This window comes from Nematolebias whitei, chromosome 11 (assembly GCF_014905685.2).
Source record: "Nematolebias whitei isolate Nwh7 chromosome 11, NemWhi1, whole genome shotgun sequence".
NCBI classification, from domain to species: Eukaryota; Metazoa; Chordata; class Actinopteri; order Cyprinodontiformes; family Rivulidae; genus Nematolebias; species Nematolebias whitei.
In genome coordinates, this window is record NC_056508.1 from 18,391,315 (window position 1) to 18,406,576 (window position 15,262).

The 15,262-nt window shown below is 43.1% G+C and overlaps 1 protein-coding gene across 1 annotated transcript in view; it reads right to left on the reverse strand.

The window, feature by feature from the left end:
• brpf1 (bromodomain and PHD finger containing, 1) overlaps positions 1-14,205 on the reverse strand; it is a 45,697-nt gene extending 31,492 nt beyond the window's left edge. Inside the window, exons 1-4 of the mRNA XM_037684714.1 lie at positions 13,959-14,205; positions 2,427-3,201; positions 2,087-2,276; positions 1,713-2,000 (exon numbers count right to left, since the gene is read on the reverse strand). Coding sequence (XP_037540642.1) covers positions 1,713-2,000; positions 2,087-2,276; positions 2,427-3,166 — 1,218 coding nt within the window. The 5' untranslated portion in view covers positions 3,167-3,201; positions 13,959-14,205. The remainder of the gene's footprint in view (positions 1-1,712; positions 2,001-2,086; positions 2,277-2,426; positions 3,202-13,958) is intronic.
• Between the last annotated feature and the right edge of the window lie 1,057 nt (positions 14,206-15,262).

The following is a 15,262-nucleotide window of genomic DNA, read 5'->3' on the forward strand; positions in this document are numbered from 1 at the left end:
TGTGTGTGTGTGTGTGTGTGTGTGTGTGTGTAATGCAAGAGTTGGAGGTTCGATCCCACCAGTAGTCACATGCCGAAGTGTCCCTGGGCAAGACACTGAACCCCTCATTGCCTCTGATGTGTGTCCCATCGGTGCATGAATGTGATAAAGCTCTGATTATTCTTTGTATAGATATAGTAGATTGCTGTATGAATGGGTAAATGACAGTGCAGATTGTAGTGTAAAGAGCTTAGAGTATCATGATCAGATTGAAAAGAACTAGATAAGTACAGTCCATTTACCATAACACAGGGAGAGTTACACAAATATGTAATATTGGATCATTTGCCTCAATAAATAAATGACCAAGTACAATGTTTTTGTCTCATTAACTGGGTTCTTTTTATCTACTTTTAGGATTTGTGTGAAAACCTGATGATGTTTTAGGTCATATTTATGCAGAAATATAGAAAACTCTAAAGGGTTCACAAACTTTCAAGCACCACTGCAGTAAAGAAATAGCTAAGTACTTTTCTATTTGCTACCAGATGGCACATTTTGACACCAAAGTGAAGATCACCAGGCATAGTTTTACAGACAAAGTTAAAGTTTATATTTGAAGGAACTAAAGGAGAACATGACACTGTTAGATGATTATAATACTGCAAGGTGACTAAAGAAAATTTATCATATGCTGTACAGCATGCTAGTCAGAATTTCTACTGGGAAATAAACAAGTGACATTACATCCCCTTGTGGCATATCTGATCTGCTGATTGAAATCTTGAACAAAATGTGTGTTGTTGGTGACATTAGGGAATATTCAACAGTTTCTGTGCATACTGTTTTAAGTGTTGTCATTCCATATTTTGAAACACAATTTCAAGATATGAAAATGAATCCATCATTTGTGATGAATGGATGTGCCCTCAGTGACCGGCATTGTAACTGAGCTCATTAAATCTACCTATGTGCACAAATAAAGTTCAAATTCAAATTCAAAAATACTTTATTATTCCCAAAGGGAAATTAAATATCAATAGTTGGTTGATAGATTGATTTTTTTCCCGCACAGATAGCTGCCCAATACACAAATAAAAAGTTTTACAAATTTATGTGATCATGAAGAGGACTTTATCACGGTAAGAGCTCCTGTAATGACATAGGTGAGACGGTGAAGAAGTTACTGACAAAGGCCAGTTTTCAGTGTTCAGATACGGACCTAATCTTGAACACTGAGGATTTAATGGAAATCTGCCACAACAATATTCCAGGTATTAATTTCTTCAACATCTCACCAGAGGACATAGAACAGTGTGATACCAAACTGAGAGAGTTAATAACCAATTAAGTAATTAACCAAATTAGTTTCAAAATTCCACTTCAGCCGTTTCTTATTCGTACCACTTGCTTTTACAGCCTTTTGTTGTCTCTGTCCCCTCTTAGAGATGTGTTGCTGCCATCAAATTCAAAATGACTTTTTCCCCCAAAAAATGATAGAACGTCTTATGTTCAATACTTGATGTGTTTACTATGTTCCACTATAAGTCAAAAGTGTATTTATGATATTTGAAAATTATTTCATTTTGTATTTATTTACATTTTCCACATTATCCTGACTTTTTCTGAATTGTTGTGTGAAAAATAGCTGCACGTCCTCACAGTCACAATATCTAAACTGCACTAATATTATGCAATTCTAATAAAATGTGTGTAGCAATGTATGCATTTACCTCTGGGATCCAAAGGGCACACACTACATGAGCCCAGCGTCCATCGTCTGTCTGTTTGAAAGCACCTCCCTTGTTAGGACACAGAGCACAGTCCACAGCTCTGCTTGGTGACTGCAGGCAGCGCCGACATAACCACTGACCCTCGGGGATATAGGGCACACCATAACACTCTTGGTGCACTGCCAGATTGCACATGTCACAAAACAGGATCACATTGCTGTTCTGACACTCTCCATCATTACAAATACAGCAAACAGCATCTTCATCAATCAAGGTACTGGGGTCTGCCTGAGAGAGTGAGCAGAAAAACACATCAGAGTTAAATGAAACATTTAAAATAGCATCTTGGTCCTTGTATGTGGATTCATGGGTACCTTGTTGTGACTTTCAAAGTAGGACTCCTTCTCTAAGCGGTCCATGAGATACTCAAAAACCTCCTGAGGGATGGGTGTCACGCCATCACGCCGCCGCTTGTCGTTCATGATGCCAAGCCAAATGTAGTCCTCCTCATCCATGTCATACTCTACCTCCTCATCCAGCTCCTCCACTGACTTCTCAATGTACCTTAAGTTCAGACAGGAGAGTGAACAAACGAAAAAGGGTTTGATAGAAATACAAATGCTTAAGATTTGGAAAACAATCTTTGCAAATAAGCTTGTTATGGTGACAGCCATACTGTTTTCTTAACATTCTTATGGCTATTTATTTACAGACCTGTAGTATGATAAAGGACGGAGAGGGGCGTCAGGTCTTTCTTGGTCCAGTTCTCTAAACACAGCCTCTGGGAGCTTGACAGCAAGGCCAGACTGAGGGTTGTGATAAGATGAGCCATCCTTTTTCTTATCTTTACTCTTATGCTTCCCAGTTTTCGGCGTGGCTTTGCCCCCATTAGAGGATGGAATATCTGAACGATCCTTACCGCTTCCTACCACTTCGCTGCCTCCAGCTCCACTGTCACTACCGTTACACACACCTCCTCCACAGCTACCAGTTCCAGATGGCGGTGCATCCTCTGCATCGCTGTCTTCCTCTGACACCACATCAATGTTCTCAAAGATGCTTATACGGTGAACACGTCCCTGGATTTCCAGCTCCACCATACGCTGTGCTTGGGCATAGGTCATGGTATCTCTCCCAGGGGAGTGAGAGCGCTCTGACTGGTTGGGGCTACATGGTGCGTTCCTTACAAGACCTGGTCCTCCACCTCCATTGCCTCCACCGTCATCCGTATCCCCTGAACCAGCCAGTGAGGCGCGAGGAGGCCGTCCCTTCCTCTTCTTATTGGGCAAAACCTGAGCAGGAGTTGGGTTATCATGATCGTAGTGGTAGAGGTGATACTCAATGCCGCTGTAGCTCTTGTACACTTTTCGGCAAGTCTCCACGGGGCACTCATATGGAGGCTTGGTGGCCCGCAGATTGTGACAGAATGTCTTTACATCAAAATCCAGCCCCATTGTGCCAATAACCTCTGTAGTGTTCAACTTTACATCTGAAATAGGAGAACACAAATAGTAACCATAAACCATCAGATGCAATATTGTGTATAAATGCCAACAGAATGATGGGCTACTTGGTAGCATTATGGAAAATTTAAGTGAGATGAGACAAGATGTGACTGCATGTAGTTCACTTATAAGACTGAGCTGAACACAGCACCTCATACTGAAGAAGTCTTTCGGATGAAAACGAAACGTTTATACAGTTTTTTTGTTGAGTTTTTTTTTTTTTTTTTTTTATCCAGAGGACCAGACTTAACTTTTTTAGATACACTAGAGACTGTTGGACATTAAATAAATACATTTACTTCAGTTCTGTGTTTCTGTACAATTTAAGGTACTATCAGATTTCTTCAGTATGTATATTTACCTGATATTAATTACATCACATTTCACAGGCAAAATAATCAAATCAAATTATAAATAATACATCTGTAAAAAGGCCCAAACTGGAAAATGAACAAAATGTTTGACTAGACTATGTAATTAATTCAGTACTTTCTTCTCAAATAACACTGTTAATGCAGAAAAACTGATCCATGCATTTATCACTTCTAGATTGGGCTATTATATATATTTTTATATTTGGATGTTAAAAAAAACCCTCAAAAATGTCTTAAGTTGATTAAAAATTCTGCTACTAGAGTTCTGATGAGAGGTTACAGTTCTCGAATTTTAGCTTCTCTCACAGGCTCAATGTAAAATTCAGAATATAATCTACCTTTTTTTCTAACATGCAAAGCTCTGAACAACCAAGCTCTGATTTATATTAAAGACCTTATTGTTCCATATTTCCCAAACAGGCCACTTCACTCCCATGCTGCAGGTTTACTTGTGGTTCCTAAAGTTTCTAACTGTAGAATGAGAGGCAGCGCAGAGACCTCTTAGTTATGTTGCCAAAAGCTAGGCAGGACAAACTGACCACATTTCTACATTCCTGCCTGACCTCATCTGAACAGATAAGAAGGGTCTCAGAGCCAATCCTTGGTGAACTCTCACCTCCGCCTTGAAGCTATCTGTCATTCCTACAGCAGATCGCATCACTGTCCTGCTGTCCTCATACATGTCCTGTACCAGACTAACAAACTTCTCTGCCACTCCAGATTTACACAGACACCACAGCTTCTCCCTCAGCACCCTGACTTTAACCTAGATCCAAGTAGTTTTTTTTATGTATAGATATTTCCCCTCCCTGGGCTGCCACCTTACCGTGGTGGAGGGGTTTGAGTGTCCAAATGATCCTAGGAGCTATGGTGTCAGGGCCTAGTAGGGTCACCCAAGGCAGACAGGTCCTAGGTGAGGGACCAGAAAAAGTGCAGCCCAAACACCCCTATGATGAGAAAAAGAAATGGACTTGATGTTCCCTCGCCCGGACGTGGCCTTTACCCATGGAGCTCGGCCGGGCACAGCCCGAAGAGGAGACGTGGCTCCCCCTTCCCATGGGCTCACCACCTGCGGGAGGGGCCAAAGGGGTCAGGTGCAATGTGCGATGGGTGGTGGCTGAGAGCGGAGACCCTGGCAGTCTGATCCTCGGCTACAGAAGCTGGCTATTGGGACGTGGAATGTCACCTCACGGGTGGGGAAGGAGCCCGAGCTGGTGTGTGAGGTTGAGGGGTTCCGGCTAGAAATAGTCGGACTCACACATGGCTCTGGAACCAGTTTCCTTGAGAGGGGTTGGACACTCTTCCACTCTGAAGTTGTCCCTGGTGAGAGGCGCCGAGCAGGAATGGGCATACTTATTGCCCCCCATCTTGGTGCCTGTGTGTTGGGGTTCACCCCGGTGAATGAGAGGGTGGCCTCCCTCCGCCTACGTCTGGGGGGATGGGTTCTGACTGTCATTTGTGTTTATGCACCAAACAGCAGTTCAGATTATCCACCCTTTTTGGAGTCCTTGGAGGGGGTACTAGAAAGTGCACCTCCTGGGGACTCCCTTGTTCTGCTGGGAGACTTCAATGCTCACGTGGGCAATGACAGTGAGACCTGGAGGGGTGTGTTTGGGAGGAACGGCCCCCCCGATCTAAAACCGAGTGGTGTTCTGTTGTTGGACTTGTGTGCTTGTCATGGATTGTCCATAACGAACACCTTGTTCAAGCATAAGGGTGTCCATATGTGCTCTTGGCACCAGGACACCCTAGGCCGCAGTTTGATGATCGACTTTGTCGTCGTCTCATCTGATCTGCGGCCACATGTCTTGGACACTGGGGTGAAGAGGGGGTGGAGCTGTCCACTGATCACTACCTGGTGGTGAGTTGGCTCCAATGGTGGGGGAGGATGCCGGTCAGACCTGGCAGGCCCAAACGTAATGTAAGGGTTTGCTGGGAAGGTCTGGCAGAGTCTCCTGTGAGACGGAGCTTTAACTCCCACCTCCGGGAGAACATGGAACATGTTCCGGGGGAGGTGGGGGACATTGCGTCTGAGTGAGCCATGTTCCGTGCCTCTATTGTCCAGGCGGTTTACTGGAGCTGTGGCGGCAAGGTTGTCGGTGCCTGTCGCAGCAGCAACCCTCGAACCCGGTGGTGGACACCGGTGGTGAGGGATGCTGTCAAGCTTAAGAAGGAGTCCTATCAGGCCTTTTTGACCTGTGGGACCCTGGAAGCAGCTGATGGGTACTGGCAGTCCAAGCGACATGCGGCTTGGGTGGTCGCTGAGGCAAAAACTCGGGCATGGGAGGAGTTCGGAGAGGCCATGGAGAACGACTTCCGCATGGCTTCGAGGCGATTCTGGTCCACCATCCGGTGTCTCGGGGGGGAAAGCGGTACACCACCAACACTGTTTATAGTAGGGGTGGTGTGCTACTGACCTCAATTCGGGATGTCGTGGGTTGGTGGGCAGAATACTTTGAAGACCTCCTCAATCCCACCGGCATGTCTTCCACTGAGGAACTGGAGCCTGGGGACTCTGGGTCGGGCCCTCAAATCTCTGGTGCTGAGGTCACCGAGGTGGTTAAAACCCTCCTTGGTGGCAGGGCCCCAGGGGTGGATGAGATTCCCCCGGAGTTCCTTAAGGCTCTGGATGTTGTAGGGTTTTGATGGCTTACGCGACTCTGCAATATTGCGTGGACATCGGGGGAAGTTCCCCTGGATTGGCAGACCGGGGTGCTGGTCCCCCTATTCAAAAAGGGGGACCGCAGAGTGTGTTCCAACTACAGGGGGATCACGATCTTAAGCCTCCCTGGTAAGGTCTATTCGGGGGTTCTGGAGAGGAGGGTCCATCAGATAGTCGAACCTCGGATTCAGGAGGAGCAGTACGGTTTTCGTCCTGGTCGTGGAACACTGGACCAGCTCTACACTCTCAGCAGGGTCCTGGAGGGTGCATGGGAGTTTGCCCAACCGGTCTACATGTGCTTTGTGGACTTGGAGAAGGCGTTCGACCGCGTCCCTCGGGGAACCCTGTGGGGCGTACTCTGGGAGTATGGGGTACCGGGCCCTTTGATATGGGCTGTTAGGTCCCTGTATGACCGTTGTCAGAGCCTGGTCCGCATTGCCGGCAGTAAGTCGGGCTTGTTCCCAGTGAGAGCTGGACTCCGCCAAGGTTGCCCTTTGTCACTGATTCTGTTCATAACTTTTATGGACAGAATTTCTAGGCGCAGCCAAGGTGTTGAGGGGATCCGTTTTGGTGGCCTTAGGATTGCGTCTCTGCTTTTTGCAAATGATGTGGTCCTATTGGCTTCATCAGATCATGATTACAGCTTTCGCTGGAGTGGTTTGCAGCCGAGTGCGACACGGCCAGGATGAGGATCAGTTCCTCCAAATCTGAGGCCATGGTCTTGAGCCGGAAACGGGTAGAGTGCCCTCTCCAGGTCAGGCAGGAGGTCCTGCCCCAAGTGGAGGAGTTCAAGTATCTTGGGGTCTTGTTCATGAATGAGGGAAAAATGGAACGTGAGATTGATAGGTGGATAGGTGCAGCGTCTGCAGTGAAGCAGGTGCTGTACAGGTCTGTCGTGGTGAAGAGAGAGCTGAGTCAAAAGGCAAAGCTCTCAGTTTACCGATCCATCTACATTCCTACCCTCATCTATGATCATGAGCTTTGGGTTGTGACCGAAAGAACGAGATCTTGAATACAAGCGGCCAAAATAATTTTTTTCCGCAAGGTGTCTGGGCTCTCCCTTAGAGATAGGGTGAGAAGCTCGATCATCCGGGAGGGACTCAGAGTAGAGCCGCTGCTTCTCCACATCGAGAGGAGCCAGTTGAGGTGGCTCGGGCATCTGTTTAGGATGCCTCCTGGACACCTCCCTGGTGAGGTGTTCCGGACACATCCCACTGGGAGGAGACCCAGAGGAAGACCCAGGACACGCTGGAGGGACTATGTTTCTCGGCTGGCCTGGGAACGCCTCGAGATTCCCCTGGAGAAGCTGGCCCAAGTGGCTGGGGAGAAGGAAGTCTGGGCCTCCCTACTTAAGCTGCTACCCCCACGACCCGCCCCACTGATAAGCGGAAGAAAATGGATGGATGGATGGATGGATGAATGGATATAGTTTTTTTTTTTCTTCTTTCGGCTGCTCCCGTCTTCAGGGCTTACCACAGCAAGGTAACTTGTGCAAAGATTTGGCAACTGTTTTTTTTTTTTTAACCAAATGTCCTTCCTGACGTAACCACTGACTACTGAGATACCACAACCCCACATGTGGGGAGCAGAGGGTTGCCTTAGGGGATTAAAAGCCTTGCTCAAGGGCCCAGAGCAAATGAGGGTGAAGGCTGGTGTGGGTGCTCTACCTTTCCCACCCATATTTTGATGTAACGGTAGGGAATTCGAGCTGGCGACCTCTTGAACACAGGCTCACCTTCTCTAATCTCTGTTAACAACTCACCCACATGAATTGTTGCTATATAAACTAACTATAAATTAGTTGAACTGGATGCACAATTATACACACTCGCATGCACGCGTGGACACACACAGGTGCATCTAAAAAAATTACGGTAGAATACTGTACTTTTAAAATGTTCATTTTTTTTGTCAGTCATTTCAGAAAGTGAAGCTCATATATTACATAGATTCATTTCACAAAGTAAAATATTTCAAGCCTTTATTTCTTGTAATATTGATGATTATGACTTACAGATAATGAAAAACCAAAAAGTGTCTCAGAAAATTAGAATATCGTGAAAAGGTTCAATATTGTAAACTCCTGGTGTCACACCCTGAGCAGCTGATAAACTCCAGACATGAGCTACAAATGTCTCATTCCTCAAGTCCAGCCACTCCTGAACCAGAGACCTCAGAAGTGTCTTACCTGCTGAGGACAAAAAATAACTGGACTGTTGCTCAGTGATCCAACGTCCTCTTTCCAGATGAAAGTACATTTCACGTCATTTGGAAATCAAGGTCCCAGAGTCTGGAGGAAGAGTGGAGAGGTCCAGAATGCTGCTGCCAGAGTCTTAACTGGAGTTAGTAGGAGGGATCCTATCTCTCCAGTTTTAGCTTCTCTCCACTGGCTCCCTGTCAAATCCAGAATATAATTCAAAATCGTACTTCTAACCTACAAAGCCCTCAACAACCTAGCTCCATCTTATATTCAAGATTTTATTGTTCCATATTTTCCTAACAGAGCACTTGGCTCTCAGACTGCAGGCTTACTTGTGGTTCCTAGAGTTTCCAAAAGCAGAATGGGAGGAAGATCTTTCAGTTATCAGGCTCCTCTCTTGTGTAACCAACTTCCAGTTTCTGTCCGTAAGACTGACACATTGTCCAGTTTTAAGACTAGGATTAAGACTTTCTTTTTTGATAAATCCTATAGTTAGGGTTGGCTTGTTATGGTGCCTTAAGCTTAGACAACAAAGAGGACAAATTGACCTAATTTCCTTGAATGAATTGTTAAAATTGAATAGTTTTCATTTGATATTATTTCTATCTTAACATGAGATTCTTGACCTGCCATTGTGTATCTGTTCCTACCAAACCCAGTCGAAGCAGATGGCCGCTTGTCCTGAGCCTGGTTCTGCTAAAGGTTTCTTCCTCATGAGGGAGTTTTTCCTTTCCACTGTCGTCTTCATGCTTGCTCAAGATGAGAGTTTGTGATGGAGTTAAACTCGAAGCAGTCTGCTCCTCAGATAAAGTCTTAAACTATGGATGTTTCTATTAACTTATTTTCACATATGAATGTTTCTGTTCAGTGTCCTGGGATGACTTCTGTTGTGACGTGGCACTATAAAAATAAACTGAATTGAAATGAATAGAATCCATGTTGCTTGAAGTCCAGCTTCAGTTTCCACAGTCTGGGATGGTTTGGGTCCATGTCCTCTGGTGGTGTTGGTCCACTGAGTTTTCTGAAATCCACATTCAACGCAGCATCTACCAGAACATTTTAGAGACTTCATGCTTCCTTCTGCTGATGAGCTTTATGGAGATGCTAATTTCATTTTCCAGCAGGACTTGGCTCCTGCCCACACTGCCATAGGTACCAAAAGCTGGCTGTGGAATATTATAATTTACTGAGACACTGAAATGTGTTTTTTCACAATCTGTAAGTCATAGTCTACAGAGTAATAATCATCAAAATTGCAAGAAATAAAGGTTTGAAATATTTCACTTTGTGTAATGTGTCTATGTAATATACGACTTTCACTTTCTGAAATGACTGATACAGTGAGCAACATAAGTATTTGAACACCCTGCAACTTTGCAAGTTCTCCCACTTAGAAATCATGGAGGGGTCTGTCCACTTTGAGAGACATAATCTAAAAAAAATGCTGGAAATCACAATGTATGATTTTTTAAATAATTTATTTGTGTGTTACTGCTGCAATTAAGTATTTGAACACTTGAAATCGGCAACAATTCTGGTCCTCAAAGACCTGTTAGTCCGCCTCTACAAAGTCCACCTCCACTCCACTGATTATTCTAAACTAGAAGCACCTGTTTGAGGTGGTTAGCTGCATAAAGACACCTGTCCACCCCACACAATCAGTAAGACTCCAACTACTAACATGGCTAAGACCAAAGAGCTGTCCGAAGACACCAGAGTAGGGCTGCAACTAACGATTATTTCAATAATCGATTCATCGGCCGATTATTTTTTCGATTAATCAATGAATCGGCAAAAAACCCCACAACGTTTTAATTTCCACCACTTTATTCCAAAATTGAACATTTGACTGACATAGCAATTCGCACAAAAAACAGGTTGCTATTTGACTATTCTGTTAGTAAAATATTGAATAATAAAAATAAAAGTTAGTCAAATAGCTTAAAAAAATAAATGTACACAAAAATATATACAAATGTGTCTTTATACCTGCACAATATGTATCTACTTTGTAAAATGTGTCATTGAGGGAAGAGTGTAACCTGGATTAAAAGTGTGGAATATTGTAACCTGGATTAAAAGTGTGGATTATTGTAACCTGGATTAAAAGTGTGGATCATTGTAGTGAAGCCTTCGTCTTCAACCATCGACAGAGGCCTCATGTCAGTGACGATCATTTAAGGATGATTTCAGTGAAGACAGCTGCTGCTGTGGTGTCCATGATGTCTGTCCATCATGAAGTGTTGTTGTTTGTTGTTGTTTTCTGGAATGAGAGAATAAATATGTTTTATAGCATAATTAACAGCAACTCAAGAAATGCCTTGTTTCACTTACAGTGTTAGGTTCAGGCAAAAGTAGCTAAAAGAGCAATTAAACACACACACACACACACACACATAAAAAATACTTAATTACACACATTTGAGTAGATGTAATAAATTACTTTAATTCCTGTTTAAATGCAATTCATCCTGCCAAATCTGCAGGGTCTTCAAACTTTGCCAGCAAATTAAAAGTTGAAGCTTAATCATTAAATTATTAACTTTGTGTTAGGTTTATTTATAAATCACATTTAAACACTGCTTGTACCAATTAAATTAAATCAAAAGTAACACATACGTTCTCTGTCACCGTCATTAATCAGATAAACAAACAAACAAACAGCAGCTTCATCTCCCAGACAGACTGACGTTACGTTTTCTCTCTTGAAACAGAACAATGTGTTAAATTGTAGAGACTCACCTGCAACACGAGTTGGGAGTGAGACATGTTGTATCAACTGCAGCTCCTTCCTCCTCCTCGTGACTCCGACATGTTTACGTTTCATCTCCGTGGTTCTCTCGTGTCGTGTCGGTGATTTTCAAAGCGGCATGCTTCTCATTTTTTATCTTTGTGAAGTTCTCCCACTCTTTGTAGGACTTTGGTCGAACAGTTTTCGCTGCATTGGTCATTTGTAAAATTTACTTAATTTCCTTTGAAAACACTCTGCTCTGCTTCCCCCTCGCTCTGTTCAACTCGCGCTGCAGAGTTGTTGTTTTTTTCAAACTTTATTCAGTCAGTCAGCATTGACAATGAACTGCCCGTGAACAAACCGAAACGGCTCCGCAGCGCCGTGAAAGATGCATAATCGTGCGACACAATGAATCGATAATGAAATTCATTGCCAACGCTTTTAATCATCAATTTTTATTGATTTTTATCGATTTTATCGATTCGTTGTTGCAGCCCTACACCAGAGACAAACTTGTAGACCTCTACAAGGGTGGAAAGGGCTACGGGGCACTTGTCAAGCAGCTTGGTGAAAAAAGATCAACTGTTGGAGCAATTATTAGAAAATGGAAGAAGCTAAACATGACTGTCAGTCTCCATCGGACTGGGGCTCCATGCAAGATCTCACCTCGTGGCGTATCAGTGATCATAAGAAAGGTGAGGAATCAGCCCAGAACTACACGGGAGGAGCTGGTCAATGACCTGAAGAAAGCTGGCACCACTGTTTCCATGGTTACTGTGGGTAATACACTAAGATGTCATAGTTTAAAATCATGCATGGCACAGAAGGTTCCCCTGCTTAAATCAGAACACGTCCAGGCCCGTCTTAAGTTTGCCCATGACCATTTGGATGATCCAGAGGAGTCATGGGGGAAAGTTATGTGGTCAGATGAGACCAAAATAGAACTTGTTGGTCTTAATTCCACTCGCTGTGTTTGGAGGACGAAGAATGATGAGTAGCATCCCAAAAACGGCATCCCTGCTGTGAAGCATGGGGGTGGAAGCATCATGCTTTGGGGGTGTTTTTCTGCACATGGGGCAGGACGACTGCACTGTATTAAGGAGAGGATGACCAGGACCATGTATTGTGAGATTTTGGGGAACAACCTCCTTCCCTCAGTTAGAACATTGAAGATGAGTCGTGGCTGGGTCTTCCAACATGACAATGACCCGAAGCACACAGCCAGGAGAACCAAGGAGTGGCTCCGTAAGAAGCATATCAAGGTTCTGGAGTGGCCTAGCCAGTCTCCAGACATAAACCCTATAGAAAATCTTTGGAGGGAGCTCAAACTCTGTTTCTCAGCGACAGCTCAGAAACCTGGCTGATCTAGAGAAGATCTGTGTGGAGGAATGGACCAAACTCTCTGCTGCAGTGAACCTGGTGAAACACTACAGGAAACATTTGACCTCTGGAACAGCAAACAAAGACTACTGTAACAAATATTAACATTGATTTTCACACGTGTTCAAATACTTATTGGCAGCAGTAACACACAAATTAATTATTTAAAAAAATCTTAAATTGTGATTTCCTGATTTTTTTTTATTTATTTAGATTATGTCTCTCACAGTGGACATGCACCTAAGATGAAAAATTCAGACCCCTCCAGGATTTCTAAGTGGGAGAACTTGCAAAGATGCAGGGTGTTCAAATACTTCTTTTCCTCACTGTATACATATAAATAGGAGTGTGTGTGTGTATATATATATACACACACACACACTCCTATTTATGTATTTTTGCTTGTAAAAAAGTACCTTAACACAAACTGAACATGCTCCCAATGGGAAACTAACAGTTTTTCTGTCCTGGTGCTCAGTGCCCACCAACAGGTGCAGTTTGTGTCAACATCCTGACAAGTTTCAGTCACGTTGGAACGAAGCAGGCAGTGGCAAACAGCAGCACATCACCTGCTTCAAAAAACTAAACAAGCATCTGGTGAAAACAGCAACTTTCCGCACAAGTCAACTCATGTGGAGCTTTAAACCCTTCAAGAGGACCACGTTAATCCATCTTAGTCCAGCTAACGCTAGCCTTTTGCTCCCAAACAATGCTGCAGCTGGCGCTATTAGCTAGCATGCTAACAACAACAAGTAAACAACATTTAGACACTTTTCAAACAGCGCAGCAACAGATAATGTACATTTTTACAAACACACGCACAAAACCACGCTGTTCTGTTTTAATTCTCGTCCAAACTGTTGGTCTGCGTGTTTCACTGTTTGTGTTTAGCAGCGTTTGACTGTAGCTTTGCTCCAAAACAGCTAAGCAACGGTAAACGTCATCATGGTTACAGAGCAATGTGGAAGAGACACAGCTGATGAGAAAAGACCAAAATAACCTGAGCAGCGTCTGAAGTTGGCAGCAGGACAGCCCGATGATTAGAACCATTCAGAACCAGCGTTTCCCTCCATATTGACCTCACCCTGTGCATTACACTGGGCAGCAAAAGAACAGAGGTACTTGAGGTTACAACATGATAACAGCGTGTTTAATTAGGTCAGCCACGGCCCGTTTGTTGGTTCATGTCTCTGCAACAATGCTGATACCGCCAACGTCTCTTTTAGTGTTTTCAGGGCACAAATCAGTGAATCACGATGGTTTACTAAAACTATCACAGAACTATACACCACCAGAAAAACAAAAAAAAAATAAGCTACCGATTGTCAAAGTGTGACTGAAAGTAGCATTTCACGGTAACGCTACACATGTCGACTAACGTAATGAACACTTACTACTCCGCGTTCCTCAAGAAATACTGCGTGCTTCGGACATCTCAGGGCAGCTCAGAACGCTTTCGAATCGATTTTAATTTATTACTTGATCCCAGACGAGACCGCAGAACGCACAGGTGCATTAAAACGCTGTTTATGAAACAGTATAGCATCCAGATAATTTCATGGTGTATGGAACAAGTAAGGAAATCGATTGAACAAAAGGGGCAACCATTACTGTAACGCTGCGCCGTCGTAGAGGCGGGTTCTACCATGGCTACCGGAAGAGTTTGCGCATGCGCATTGGCATGCGTTTGGAAGGTTTTTTTTTTTTGTATATCCTGTAAATAAGTTTATAATGAATAAATTTAGGTCTGTTGAGCTAATGGCAAAGACCAAAAATTAAATGTTGCCATCTTAAAATGTTTTGTTGTGGTTTGTAATCAGTGGTTCGTGTGAATGCTTTTATTTTATTTATCCAAACTGTTCAAGAGGGATTTGGACCGAGCTTCCCAGTCCAGCTCTATGAGGGCCACACGCTGGTCAGAAACCAGTTTTGGTTACTGTCCCAAAGTAACCCCACCCTCTCCTAAAACTTTTTCAACGTTGAAAACCTTTGACATGCTTTTGATGGTGGCACCTTCTACTAACTAAATTCAGTTTCTTGGAGAACCGAGGCACAATGTCCCGCATTAGTAAAGTAATCACTCATGAGCTGCTCCTCAAAGCTTTCACTTGAATAACTATTTTTCAATGAGAAAAAGTTGTTGTTTGAAGAATCCACTTGTAGAACTTGGTTTTCTACTTGTCATTATACTCTAAATGTTTGTTTTTTTCTTCTGAAGAATCTACTGACAGAATAGGGTTTTCTGCTTTTTTTAATGACACTTAAAGAATTGCTTTAACAGTTCTTCTGAAAGAAGACTTTGATTTTCTGGGTTTTCAGGACACTTTGAAGAATCGCTTTGTTTTAACGATTCTTCAGACAGAAGTCAGTGATTTTTTAGGTTTTCATGATACTTTAAAAAATCACTTTGAGTTTGAGTTTAACTTTATTGAACGTAGTATAAACAAAGTTATATAAACGAAAAAAACATTTAAAACAAAAGCAAGCAGAAAAATAAAACAACAGTAGTAAAGTATATTTACACGTTCAAAGAAGTGGGTAGAAGTATAAACTTATTGTTACACCCACCCCTCTTACATCTATAGCATCATCCAATAATTTACTATTCATGGTAACTTAGTTATAACATTCTTTTTTTGTATTTTACATATATATTTATTATATTTAAATATATATATATATATATATATATATATAT